This window comes from Festucalex cinctus, chromosome 3 (assembly GCF_051991245.1).
Source record: "Festucalex cinctus isolate MCC-2025b chromosome 3, RoL_Fcin_1.0, whole genome shotgun sequence".
Taxonomy (NCBI): Eukaryota; Metazoa; Chordata; class Actinopteri; order Syngnathiformes; family Syngnathidae; genus Festucalex; species Festucalex cinctus.
In genome coordinates this window covers 27,289,740-27,304,595 of record NC_135413.1, presented here as the reverse complement: position 1 = coordinate 27,304,595, position 14,856 = coordinate 27,289,740, and the positions used below count along the sequence as shown (strand labels likewise).

Sequence of the window (14,856 nt, the reverse complement as noted above, 5' to 3'; positions counted from 1 at the left end):
TTAACAATCACAATAAACATACAGTAAATACTGCGTATAAGTCCTAATAATTGCAAAAAATTACCTGTTTTTGAGAAGAAAAAAAAAGTTATGATGACAAATTCTGATTTTTTAAGAAGAAAAAATGTTATTTGAATACAGAAAAAATGTCAGAATCTTTACAAGAACAGAAACAAATTTTCTCAGCATAAAAAGTCGTAATTAATATTAATTAGGTTAATATTAACCTAAAAGATTAATAAGGGAAGAAAACCATATTTCAACAAGCGAATGTATTTTTTAAAAATAATATTCTATATTACTATTCTAATAAAATATTATTTGCCCGGTAAGATGTAACGATAAGCGCAATATTGTAATATCGTGATATTAACACTGCCACAATATCGTCGTTGTCATATTCACGATATTTAAATGCAAAACATCTGTTCAAAAAGTCAGGTTGATTTCCATTTGTGCATTTCTAGCACCCTCTGGTGGCCAGATTTTTAGTGCAGCTTAATTTCCATCAGGCATCTTTTGGCCCTTCTGTTTAAAAACTACACTAATGGTCAGATGAAGTGGAACGTAATATGCTTGTGAAGCAAGTCAATATGTGGAGGAACTCAATGTGTGCGTGCATTAACAACATCACATAATAATAATAATAATAATAATAATAATAATATAACATTGCTGTTATGTACAAAAGCACAATATTGTGTTGTTTTTTTGTTGTTTTTTTTACAATATTGTGACCTTTTTTAAATATCGCCAACCTCCCCACAATATCGTGACAATATCGTATTGTGACGTTTGGATATTGTTACATCCCGACTGGTAGCACACTTGCCTAGGCAACTGCAATATGCTATTAGGCTAACACATTTGTTAAGATGACACCACATAATAATTTATTACACATTATTTTGAAGACCCCCAAAGCTGACTCTGGCGGAAGAGGTCCAAACACGTCCATTTTGGCAACATCTCCACGGAGACCCGAAGACTCCATCCTGTCTGCGTACCGCTCGGTTTTTATTGGTCCACGCGTTGGACGTGGACAGAGGACAAGCTCCTGCCCAGGCTGCGGCAGAACGGCGCCACAAACGTGTCCGTCAGGCTCCTTCACACCACCTGCAGGGACGGCAGCACCACCAGGAAGCTCCGGATGCTCGGCATCACCAGCCTGCGAGGGGCCCAGAAGTTCAAAACGGTTGCGACGGGCAAGACAAGGCGGTGATTTGGAATAGAATCTGACATAAGATGGCTGAAATTTATGCTCGAAACTTGGACTTCCTGTTTGCTCGTCGAAAAGCACGGCCGCTCCAATGCGTTTCCCGTCTCCCCCTCGACAACTTCCTGCCTCCAAGATGGCCGCCAAAGAGCCGAAGAATGTCCCACCCCGGTGGCGAATAGCATGTCGAGCATCCTGTCTGTTTTTCCCTCCTCCCTGCTCAGTGGAACTTTTTTTTTTTTTTTTTTTTCGGCACGTTTGTGCCAACTTTCCTAGGGCTCACTTTTTGGCAGGTGACCACGAGTGTTTCCCATCAAGGAGCGCTCTCTTTGGGTTAGCTCGCTAGCTCATTAGCTCGACGCCTAACAGCATCCAGGTGGCCTGTGTGATGATGTCATCAGTCGGAAAAAAAAAAAAGATTCATGATCGCAGAAGTGTAGAGGGAAGGGCTCACTATTTTGCAAAGTGACATCATCTGTATAAATAGCTTGTGTCAATGTTTGCCTTGGGAGATTGAGCAAACATCCCATAATAGTCTGCTGGGCTCTTTAAAGCTCACTTTCATTTTTGCGTGCGTTCCCATGTTCAAACATCTATTTTTAACACAGATGACAGCGTTTAGCGTATTAGCTTAGCATCCGGTATCGTAAAATCTATCACTGTATCCTTTTTTTTTTTATAGCAACTTTATTCCTGTAATTTACAAAATTACATTTTATTTCATAATATTACACTATTGTTCTTGTAAAGTACAAATTTTTTTTGTAGTGTCACAACAAATTTTGTGATTTTATTCTTGTAATATCACTTTAGAAAATATATATATATTTGACAACTTTAAATTTAAAACATAACTTTTTCACATAATGTGCATTAATTTTCAGAAATTTACAACTTTCAACTCAAAACAAAAAAAATATTGCAGTGCATCCTTTTTTAAATAACATTATAACTTTATTGTTATATTACAATTTTTGTGTTTAATATTACAAATTCAATTCTATGAAAGCACACCTTTTTTTGTTGTTCTACTTTATTATCTAACTCTATTGTCTCGCTCTTCTTTTTTTTTTTTTTTTTTTTTTTTAGATTTGATGAGCAAGCTTATTTGTTGTGTATATTCTCATCCTCGAAAGCCAAAGAAAAAGCATCGGCCCAAGCGTGAGGTTCCCCTACCAGATGTGTACGAGACTGAGGACAGCAAAGACGAGTCCGAGGAGGAAGGCGAGGGGCACGGCCAGCAGCGCCCCGAGAAGCCGGTAGAGGCCCAACTTGACCACCTCGAACGTGGCGTGGCTGCAAATCCACACCCGGTCCACGGTTCGAACCGACTCCGGCTCAGCGATGATGTCATCGAAGCCCACCTGACCGGAAAAAACAAAACAAAACAAGAAAAACAAATCAGTGATTCCTACTTTGACTTTAGCAACAAATGTGGGTGTGACGTCACTGGAAGATTTAAATCCGACTATTTAGATACACGCATGTGCCTTTAAGAGGCGGGACCTGGATGTTGTGTGAGCATTTGGGTGTGAGCTGTGGCCGACAGCAGCAAGAGCGTGCTCATTGTGTTCAGGTGTTTAACTCTCCTTGTTTAACGCACTTCTCCTGGCAATGAATAAATTGCACGGGCATCTGTAACTCTCCTTTCTCACATGTGCGGGCATAACAGTAAGAAACCCATAAACACTATAATGCTATACTATAATAATATCCTAAATATAAAGTGTAACATAAAATACCACTAAAGAAATTAATTGACTGTACAAAATTATGACAATCATCGTCAAAAGGATTGATAAATAATTATTTACATTAGTACAGTGTTAATTTTAATTTGCAAAATATAAAATGTAAATTATATTGTAGAATTCTATGCAAAAAAAAAAAAAAGGCATCCAAGTTTTTGTGCACATTTGTCGGCCTATTTGGCAAAATATATTAAAGTACTAAAATACTACAGAAAATGATTATTTACTTTTTTTTTACACCTATATTTTAATTTGAAAAAATATTGGAACATAAAATACAAAACATAATATAAAGTTGCTAGAGATAGAGGCTAATAATAATAATATGAATATGAATATTATTAATAATATGAATATGAATAAAATAATAAATAATGTAATAAAAATAAAAATAACATTTTATATATGACCAAAAGACATTTGTATATTTCTTGGGTATATATACAAATAGTCAAGATATTGTATGTAATGTTATGATATGATCATCATATTTATTTTATTTTACATATTCCCTTTTGTAAACAAAAACAAAAATAAAAATAAATATTGAATTAATATTAAAAAAGAATTAATATTGTGTACATATATATAGGTGTGTGTGGGCTATTTATGTACATATACATGTACATATACACAGTATATACATATGTATTTAGGCTATTTACGTATTTATATACAGTATATAAAGTAAATGTATTATAAAATATTGTAGAAAAAATGAAAATGTCTATTTTTTAATTGCAAAACAACAGACAACACAACTTTCTCAAATATAACGAAAATGTCTATCTGTATTTCTCATCACGGCTCGGCAATGACGTCATGGAAGCCCACCTGACCCGACCACAAAAACGAAACAACCCCCCAAAAAATCGAAGTGATCGATGACGTCACTCTCCTTTGACTTCCGCATAGTTACTTGAAAACAATGGAAGGTTTTGTTTTGTTTTGTTTTGTTTTCTACCTTGAGGTGCGCGTTGACGTCGTCGGGGTCTCGGTCTTCGTGCGGGGACGCGAACACGTGCCCCTTCCGTGACAGGATGGGTTCGATAGACCTGTTGAATTCGTCCTCGTCCATGATGATGCTCGTCTCCGACTTCTCCTTCTCCACACCCATGTCGGCTCTCGCTCGCTCGGTACCAGTTGAAGTTGGACTTCTGCTTCTTGTGGTGGTTCGAGTGCGCAGTGAGCGAGCTGCTCCGCTCGTATGCAGCAGCAGCAGCAGCAGTAGCAGCAGACAGTCAGTCGGGCAGGCATGCAGGCAGCACCCCGCCCCGCGGACTGGAAGCAGCGTACGGGGTCGACGGCGCCACAACAAGCTACTGTGCGTGTGCAGTCACTCAATGACCATTTCTAAAGTACAGTAGCTATTCATACTTTGTACTTAAGAAGAAGTACTTTTGTTTTTTATACACTCTCAATTAGAGGTGGGAATCTTGGGGCACCTCACGATTCGATTGCGATTACGATTCAGAGGCTACGATTCGATTATAAAACGATTATTGATTTCCCCCCAGGCAGCAGAAAAAAAACAATGTATTTTGGTGCTTTTAATGTTTCGTACATTAGTTACAAAAATAGTACAAAAGTCCTCTCAGGCCTAAATAAACTACTATTTCAGTATCAAGTTAACAGTTCAAAACAGTAAATAAAATACTCAAGTCCTCATTCTGTAACAACAGCTTTCAAGTATATTCAGTCTTCAACAGAATAAAACATAGCACTGAGCAAAAATATATTATTTTTATCCACTCAAAAGTGCACTGAGATATAAATGAAAGACAATGTGAACTACTACTTCAATACAAATGCCTAAAAAAAAAAAAAAAGAAGTGCTTTCCTGCTTTTTAAGTTGTGTAAAGATGAACATGTAAACATTAAAGTTTCTCAGAGGTACAAAAAAAAAACCCTCAAGTGCTTTTCTGCTTTTTAACTTGTGTAAACATGAACGTGTAAACATTAAAGGGATCGTTCGGCTTTTTTAACATGAATCTCAATTTGATCCTCACCTCCCGTGTGTGCGATCAGCACTGACTTCTTTCTGACAGCGTTCGGTGACACGCGTTCTGGTTCGACGTTGGACGGGAAGAAAATAAAAAAGAAAATAGTCCAGCAAGATGGCTGGGGTCTCGGAAATAAAGCCTTTTTCTTCTAAAAACTATTTGTTTTCAAAAGCGTGATACATTTCCATCACAATACTCTTTTCTGAATAAAGTCAGACGCCATTACCGCCAGCCACTACTTTTCTGTTCGTTCGTTCGCATCACTGCGCGGCGCCCTGTAGAACGCTAACCGACGCACTGCAGCCAGCTAGCTGATACTTCCGCCTCAAGTTGTTTGCCTTTTCGGAGCAGGTCTGATGTCACGAAGAGGTGGGTTGGTCAGCTCAGCCATGCTTGTTGTTGTTTTGAATGTCGAGGCGTGAGTTGTGGATGTGTACTCTCGGTCCGTCCCATTAAGCGTCCCGAAGACCGCGCGCGCTACTGCGTTTCAGTTCCGCGTACTTTCCGCTCCGGTCCACTTTTAGTTTCGGTTCCCTTGGCATATTTATATAATCGGAATTTGGACTTTTGTGAATCATTCTCGATTGTTCCACGGCCGAATCGTGAATAATCTAAGAATCGGAAATTTTGCACACCTCTACTCTCAATGCTTTCGTTACATTTTAGTTCAACTTACTTGTATTATGCTAATACACCATTTTAGATAGCTAGCTAGCTAGCTAGCTAGCTAGCAAGATAGATAGATAGATAGATAGATAGAATCAAAGCACTACGAGGATTGTTGTCATACCAACAGCTCGTTTGTTGTCACGTGACCACACAGCCCTCCATAAAGTGTGTCACTTTGCATGTCATTTGTTTCTGTGGCATGGTTTTGTCCACAATCTAGAACAAACTTTGTGTTTGGGTGGGGTGGGGTTGAGGGGGTAAAATTGAGCCACCAATGTTGTGAGTGACAGCTAAGCAGAAATACATCAACCAAACAAACAGTCATTGGGAACAATAGAAGAACGCGATCCTGCTGGATTAACACAGCCTGCAAGCGTGGACCCTTTTGCTATCTGTTCAAAAATCGCCTTAAATATGACTTCATATCAACTCAATATTATGTATCACTCAAGACCAACACTTATTTTCTTAAAGGGCCGGTGCAGTGTGACTAAAGTGAAGGTAAAGATGTTCCGCCCACACAAACAAACCATCCAGCACAACAGTTAGCCGACGTGATCCGCTACACTAACACTCCTGATCAGCCCCAAGGGGACCAGGAGTGTCTCGACATGTTTTCAGAAAAATGTTCAAAACAATTGGAAAGACCTTCAAGAGCCACTTTCACACTTAGCTAAGAAAACGACGTTAGCTAGGTGCTATGTAATATCAATCCAAAAGCGAAGTGTCGTGCCTTCTTTTAACGTTTTCGTCTGCGATGCTACATTAGCTTAGCATTGTGATTTATTCACCTTTGTAACTTGTGTAATGCTGCTTCTAATTTCTCGTACAGAAGAATTTTAGGATTTTATTTTTTAAGCTGCGGAGGCTTGTTTGCACGCCGAAGACCTTCTTGAGACGGCGTGCCGCAACCCGTTTAATCAGTCAGACAGTCAGTCAGTCAGTCAGTCCTCGCGCCGGCCTTCCATGGCCCCGGGACACAACACATGCCTTCATTTTCGTCATCACCTTTGAAGCTTCCATGATTGGGCCACGCTTGTTAGCTTGCGCCTGCTGTTCTTGTTTCTTTTGGAATGTTCGGAGGCTGTTTGTGTTGCAGCAACAAGATTATGAAACCAAATCATGGGAGCAAATTCTTGCAAAAGTTCAATGTTTTTTTTGTTTGTTTGTTTTTTTGGAGGGTGGGGGGTCACACTGTCTGGACATGCAATACTGTAATTTTGTACCATTTTGAAATGATTTTAGATACAATGTAGCTGGCAATGTAAAGTTCAAGTAAATAAATAATAATTTAATGCCTGTCAAAATGGAATAATTACCATGCTTCAAAGCATCACAAAATAAATCATTTAAATAATTTAGTGTAATAATCTCATTAAGAAAATGAATGATGATATGGAGAATGTGAGGTAAATGAATCATAACATCATCATGATTTGGAGAATGCAACATGCGTCGGATGCGTCATTATAGCCTGTCACTCAACCACAATTTCCATGAAAAACTTTCATGCATCCTTCATACTCACTGCATTCCGGATCCTCACACGCACGCACGCACGCACGCACTTATGCACACTTGTTGCAGAAGTCTGTTTCAAAGATGTTCTCGGTTGGTCCTGCTTCAGTCAGTCAGCCTGGGGCAGACACAAGAATGCAGTGCAGGGCCTGGCTGGCTCTCTCTTGGCAACAACAGCGAGTGCGCGTGCGCGCGCGCGCAGAACGAGCCTATCGCTGGAATGTTCCGCTTCATACAAAATAATAAACGCGGAGAGAAAATCAGAAATCAATAGATGATGATAAACGTGTGATTGTGATTGGAGGGCACATGCTGTACAGTAAGGAAGATAAATGAATGAATGAATGAATAAATAAATAAATAAATAAATAATACCTTCCCCCCCCACACACATACACGGGCAGAGTATTTTTCCAGCAGCCTCCCATGTCGGCGTGTGAATGCTGCTTTGACTTCCACGTTGTGTGATGGTCTCCAAGCAGCACAAAGCTTCTTTTAAGACCAAAAATGTGAGTGCGCTTTTGAAGCGTCCACTTGTGAGGAAGACGAAGGGCAAGCGTGCCCAAATATGGCAACACGTGAGTCTTCCCCCCCCCACAAAATTGATTTTGAACGGGATATTGTTTGTGTTTTGGACGTTTCTTTTGTGGTAACCGTGGCAACGTTGTGACAAGTATGCGATTCCCGTTAGCCAGATGTGGGCGGAGTCCTGCTGAGGGAGTGGCGGCCATCTTCTCCTCCTCCTCTGAGCAGGCCGCGAGCTGTCACGGCTAAAAATGTCCCGACTTGCTCTCTAATTATGAGTCATCATTCCGCACTCACATACTCGCTTGCACACGCATGCTTACATACACTTGCTCACTCACACATACGGAGACGCAAACATTCACACACTTGAACAGACATTGACTTGCACCACTCTCTCATTACATTCACTCTCGCATTTTCTTGCATACTAGCACAGGCACAAACTCACGCACTCACATACTCTCTCACAAAAACGATCATTCACTCATACTCTCACACTAGTTCACATACACGTACTCGCCCTCTCACACACATTCACTCTCTCGAACTCTTGCTCTCGCTTGCATAATTGCACAGGCACACACTCATGCGCTCACACACTTTCTCACATAAACACGTGATCACATTCATTTACTCATATTCTCGCACAGTCATTCACATACACGCATAGAATCTCTCTCTTACACACACATTCATTCTCTCGCAATCTCTCGCTCTCTCATGCATACTTGCGCAGGAACAAACTTGTTCAGGCACTCACATACTCTCAGTTATACTCTCACATTCATCCACTCACACTTGCGCTCTCACACTTACATTCACTCTCTCGCATTCTCTTGCTGTTGCTTGCATACTTTCACAGGCACACACTAGCTCATGAGCTCACACTTCTCTCTCTCACATAAATACTCTCTCAGGGACATTCACTTATACTTTTGCTCTTTCATTCACAAACACACTCACTTGCTCTTACTCTCTAATAATACATTCGTAGACTCAGTCACACAGGATTGCTGTCACTCACATTCAATCACTCACGCTAACATTGAAACACGCATTTGCACGCAAATCGCATGCAATTGCTCATACATGCACACAAACTCTTACATATATAACGAACTCACACAACTCTCTCATATACGACACTCACTCACTCACTCACTCACTCACTGTTTCTCTCCTGAATCACAAACACATAAAAACTCTCAAAAATTCTTGCTCTCACACACATGCTCTGTCTCACAAATTTGCTCACACAATCACACTCTTGTTCACGCACTCAGTGTATCTCACACATTCTCACATACCTTCACGTGCACACATGCACACACACCCAAATGTGTCATGTACTGTACTGGCACATAAAACACAGGTGCAGGTGTCCCAATACTTTTGTCCATCCTGCTGAATTGTTTTTGGTGCACTTCTCTATCAGTTTCATTCCAGGATATTTATGGCGCTTCCTCCATGGAGTTTAGCTTGGCGCTTTTCCCAAAGTATCAACCTCTCGCATTTTCTGCGGGGTGTCCCAGTACTTTTGTCCCTTTACACTTTTATCAATTTTGCAACATTTCTGTGTCAGAGTTAAAGAATTCCGCCACATGTGTCACAATACATTTGCCCCCATTGCGCATTTCTGAGAATCTCAAGCGAATTCCCACACTTGTGTATTGCGCTAATTGGTCGGTGAAGCGGGGAGTGATGGAGAGAGTGTTTTATTATGGCAGTCGGGTCTCCAAGGAAGCATCTCCAAGGTTTCCGTCCGGCCCGCTCGCTGCTCCTCCGCCTTATTTGGAGCGAGCGCTTGCTGAACGCGCGCCAGGAAAGTCTACGTCCACCGACTTGACCGGGATGCTGGGAAGGAAAGCGAGAGAGGCAGCGAGAAGAAGAAGAAGAGAGCGCTTTTTATAGAACGCCATGCACTGCAACGTGTTAGCGTCGTAAGTTAGACGGTGGTAACCATTACAGCGATTCTCATACGAAATCAGGGAATCCCAGAGAACCTTAAATCAGTGTGCTAGCAATGTTTTAAATCACATTCAGCAGTATGAAAGAATTCAACCACTTTTTTTCCCCCCATAGGAAATAACGTGTCAAGTTGTTAGCCATTAGCTGTCAACAGTGATGTTATCACTGTTAGCATTCCAATAGTTGATGTAGTATCCGACCGGGGGGGCCTGAGGGTCCCCGATAAAGTCTCCACTTGCAACAATGACAGCAAAGTGCACACTTCCTGTTTGCTAGCATCAATTAGCCGGGCCATTAGAGCATGAATAAAAGCAAACACGCACAAACTCGTTATCGGTGCTACTACACACTTCCTGGAAGTTGGGCGAATGTGCGCGCGCTTTTGTGTAAATTCCCTGCATTGTGAGCTCATCACTTGAAATGCGCATGCTTTTATTTTGTTGAATCAGTCGCCATATTCATGTGAATATTCATAGTTTTATTTTGTAGAATTTAAAAACTTAATTACGTTCATGCTTTTGTTTTGTTGAATCAGTCACCATATACATGTGAATGTTAGTGCTTTTATTTTGTAGAATTTAACAACCTAATGACGTTCATGCTTTTATTTTGTTGAATCAGTCACCATATACGTGTGAATTTTAGTGGTTTTATTTTCGTAGAATTTGGTAAGCTAATGACGTTCATGCTTTTATTTTATTGAATCAGTCACCATTTTCATGTGAATGTCCGTACTTTTATTTTGTAGAATTAAACAACTTAATGACGTTCATGCTTTTATTTTGTTGAATCAGTCACCATATACGTGTGAATGTGGGTGCTTTTATTTTGTAGAATTTGGTAATTTAAAGAATCACTCATGCTTCTATTTTTTGTATAATTTGGTAAGCTAATGCTGGTTATGCTTTTATTTTTGTTGAATCAGTCACCGTATACGTGTGAATGTTCGTTTTATTTTGTAGAATTTGGTAAGGTAATGAATCGTTCATGCTTTTATTTTGTAGAATTTGGTAAGTTAATTAAGCGTTCGTGCTTTTTATTTTGTTGAATCAGTCACTATATGCTGAAAATTGTGCTTTAATTTTGTAGAATTCCCTAAACTAATTCCGTACATGCTTTTATTTTGTTAAATCAGTGGCAGCTGCATTTCAAGCCACGTCGTTCCATGCTGCTCACTATTTGGCAGAAGGATACTACTGGATAGCATTGCATGCATTTATGTGCTGCCCAGAATTTATCAGGTACTCTAGCAGATGTTCTGAGGACACACCCAGCAGGTCTCCCACGTAGCGTTAAGAACAACAAGGGAGAGGTCGCCTCCTGACGGGTCGCCTCTTTTCCCAGGAATGTTGCGCACAAGCATGCGGAGGAGGAAAGAGGCGGCGGATGACCTCTGAACCTGCACTTGACTCTGTTCAAAAGTCAGCAGCTCCGCCAAAGGGCTCCTGAAAACATCAGCACCATGCCTACAAAATAAAAGCATCAACACTATACAAGTTTCTAGCTGCTAAATTGTGAGCACCGTGCTAAAGTGATGAGTCAGCAAAATAAAAGCATGAATATCGCCACTTTACAACGAAAACCTCAACAAAATCAAAGTGAGAACTCACTGAGAAGTTCTCCACTTTATAGTGAGAGATCCAACAAAACAAAACAAAAAAGTGCTCTTGATGATCCGTCTCTTCCTGTGTTTGGACACAGCAGCTCTCTTGCATAAAGTAGTGTAAACTTTCATTGCTTCCTGTTCTTTTTCAACTGCCACTCGGATGCTCCATTTGTGTTCAAACACTAAAACAAAGCTCTTCAGAGTTGGAAAGCGGCCCATACACTCAATATTTCACTTTCTCTCTCAAAAAATAAATAAAACTAAACTAAAAAAATAGACGTCATACGACTTTCCTCTCAGTGACTCACTCTTGCCCTGTGTGTCCCATATGTAGCTGTGCACATGTTTACCTACTATTTATTGGATCTAACAAACTTGAACAGTAACACCAAAGTGATGTCACACGCACACACATTCCCCTCAGCTGATGTCAGTGGGAACGCTGCCGGGCTGGTGTGCTGCCCATGTTTTTTTGTTTGTTTTTTTTTCAACTCCCCGACTGGAAGATTGTCGTGATGTGGTTGCCATGGTGACGGAAGGAACTCACAGTTTACATAAAAGCCTTCAAAAACCACCAACAAATTCTTCAAAATGTTATTAGTAAGAACACTTAACAGAATTGTACTTTATAAAACATACCTTAATAACAATTAAAATTAACGTAAATAATTAGTGCATCATTATTTCATATGTTATCAATTCGCCATCGTGTGTCTGGTGCGCATGTCTTGGCCACCAGGGGGCAGAAAAATGTGGACATCCACATGTAGAATTGATGACGAAACAGAAAAAAATAGTCGCAAGTGCTGTAATATTAGTCGTTTTTGTTTGTGTTTTGTTTAATAACAGAGAAAAAAAATGTCGGTATTGGTATATTATCTGTCTGCAATATTTAGAACGTCCACAATATCAATGCTAGTTTTGTTAGCTCATCTATGGTGTTAGCATTAAGCTAGATGATTTTTGTGAGGCAAAGTATGAAGTTGCTCTATATATACTATAGAGCAGTATCACGATTTGTAACAATTGTTACAAAATTGAGTTTAAAAGTATTCAGCTGTCAGAATGTGCGACCTCGGGTAATGGAGTCATGGTTTCAAAAGAGGGTTTCAAAGGAGAGTTTGGCTTCCAAGCAGGGTCAGGATTTTTAACAGCAGTTACAAAATTGAGTTGAAAAATTCAGCTGTCAGAATGTGTGACCTTGGGTTTGACGTTTGAATGGAGCCATGGTTTCAAGGAGACTGACTTCCAAGCAGCGTCATGATTTTTAAACGACAGTTACAAAATCGAGCTGAAATATTTAGCTGTCAGAATGTGTGACCTCAGGTTTTAATGGATTCATGGTTTCAAAGGAGGGTTTCAAAGGAGACTTTAGTTTCCAAGCAAAGTCAGGATTTGTAAGTTTACGGTAGTTACAAAGTGGATTTGAAGATTCAGCTGTCAGAATGTGTGACTTTGGATTTTAAAACAGTCAAGAGTTTCAAAGTAGGGTTTCAAATGAGACTTTGGCTTCCAAGCAGGGTCAGGATTTTTAACAGCAGTTACAAAATTGAGTTGAAAAATTCAGCTGTCAGAATGTGTGACCTTGGGTTTGACGTTTGAATGGAGCCATGGTTTCAAGGAGACTGACTTCCAAGCAGCGTCATGATTTTTAAACGACAGTTACAAAATCGAGCTGAAATATTTAGCTGTCAGAATATGTGACCTCAGGTTTTAATGGATTCATGGTTTCAAAGGAGGGTTTCAAAGGAGACTTTAGTTTCCAAGCAAAGTCAGGATTTGTAAGTTTACGGTAGTTACAAAGTGGATTTGAAGATTCAGCTGTCAGAATGTGTGACTTTGGATTTTAAAACAGTCAAGAGTTTCAAAGTAGGGCTTCAAAGGAGACTTTGCTTCCAAGCAAGGTCATGATTTTTGACAGCAGTTACAAAATTGAGTTGGAAATTTCAGCTGTTAGAATGTGTGACTTTGGATTTCAAAACAATCGAGTTTCAAAGTAGGGCTTCAAAGGAGACTTTGGCTTCCAGCAAGGTCATGATTTTTGACAGCAGTTACAAAATTGAGTTGGAAATTTCAGCTGTCAGAATGTGTGACCAAGTTTTAATGAAGTCATGGTTTCAAAGGAACTTTGAAAAGTGGTTTTACAAGTTTCCACTGTGTTTTAAGTTTGTGGCAGCTTTAAAACTTCTAAAATATTTCTTTATACAGGCTCAACATAGCTGGTTTTCACTGTACAGTTAGTGTTTATTATTTTTCATCAAGGAGACAAGTTCAACATTTCCCGAATCATCCGTCAAAATGTTGCTAATCCGTCAAAACTCTTCAGTAAAAATATTTGGACATGTGGCACAGGGAGCGAAATGAAGCATGATGCCGTCCGCCACATGCGTACGGGAATTCCGCCCGCCTTGGAAACCGGGGGGAGAGTTTGTCAAAAGGGCCGACAGGGAAACCCTCTCATCGCAAGGAATTCCTTCCAAAGCCACTCACCGCCGCGCACAAACACATCAAAACGCGCATTGACACACACGCTGGCTGACACAATCTCACATCTGCTCCACCAAGAGGGAAAACCTTGGGAGAGGCCACGTGGAACATCCAATTCAGGGATTTCCTCACACGCCCTCGTCCTCGCCGACTAGCGTGTGTTCCGGAGACCCCCGCCCCCACCCCGGGCCAAAACGACACCCCAGAGAGGGTCCTACTGGCCCCCGCCTAAAGAGGCGGGAATCAGCTGGCTGCTTCCGTCTATTGTTGGAGCAAGGAAAAGAATATCCCGACAAACATCCCAGATGTCGAAAGCAAAAGGCCGGAATGTTGTCATGCTTGGAAAAAAAAAAAAAAGTCACAAGAACATCCTTTTGCCAGTGATACTGAATATAAAATATAAAATAGCTTGAGCAAATTTAATCATGTATCAAAATAAAGATGTTTTGCCAATTATACTCTTGCTCTTAAAGATGTCATAGTTCAAAATTTAAAAAAAAAAAAATCCAATTTGATCATAATGGTAAATAAGGCACTTATATAGCACTTTATCTACACTATGTTGTACAAAACGCTTTACCAAGCTTCATATTTACCTTTTTGAAAACATATCGGAGTGTACAATAAGGTGGGTGACGCGCTAACGCAGCTGCGTCAACCTACGAAAAGGTTTTATTTTAGTTTAAAATAACTTACTTCAACTTCCAGGATCCTTCGCCATACACTGGCCAACGGGAAGACCCAGTGTGTTTGTTTTTTGTTTGTTTGTTTGGTTTTTCCATTTTTAGTAAAGCTTAAAATAAATATCCGTGTTCCGTCGTAACAGCTAGCTAGTGCTAAGCTAACCTAGGTAGGTTGTCTCCGGTTTAGCGTGAAAGTTTGCAAACTCCTTTCGTGCTCGGGCGGCGTCAACCTACGGAAAAGTTACTTTAGCTTCCAGGATCCTTCACCATACACTGGCCAATGGAAAGACCCAGTTTTTTATTTTTTATTTTTAGTAAAGCTTACAATAAATCCATCCGTGTTCCGTCGTACCAGCTAGCTAGCGCTAAGCTAACCTAGGAAAGTTATCTGTTTAGCGTGAAAGTTTGCAAACTCCTTTTGTGCTAG

At 40.2% G+C, this 14,856-nt stretch overlaps 1 protein-coding gene across 1 annotated transcript; it reads right to left on the bottom strand.

The window, feature by feature from the left end:
• Positions 1-703: 703 nt before the first annotated feature.
• Positions 704-7,398, bottom strand: cav2 (caveolin 2). Its single transcript, XM_077517243.1, has 4 exons — positions 7,168-7,398; positions 3,932-4,289; positions 2,393-2,580; positions 704-1,168 (listed from the first exon to the last, which is right to left on the bottom strand). The coding sequence occupies exons 1-4, from the start codon at positions 7,170-7,172 to the stop codon at positions 1,108-1,110; spliced, it is 612 nt and encodes a 203-aa protein (XP_077373369.1). The 5' UTR covers positions 7,173-7,398; the 3' UTR covers positions 704-1,107.
• Between the last annotated feature and the right edge of the window lie 7,458 nt (positions 7,399-14,856).

Coding starts and splice junctions, on each gene's coding strand:
- cav2 (XM_077517243.1), bottom strand. Junction 2,581..3,931: donor ACGTCAACGCGCACCTCAAG/GTAGAAAACAAA, acceptor TTTTCCGGTCAG/GTGGGCTTCGATGACATCAT. Junction 1,169..2,392: donor CTCAGTCTCGTACACATCTG/GTAGGGGAACCT, acceptor GGCCCCTCGCAG/GCTGGTGATGCCGAGCATCC.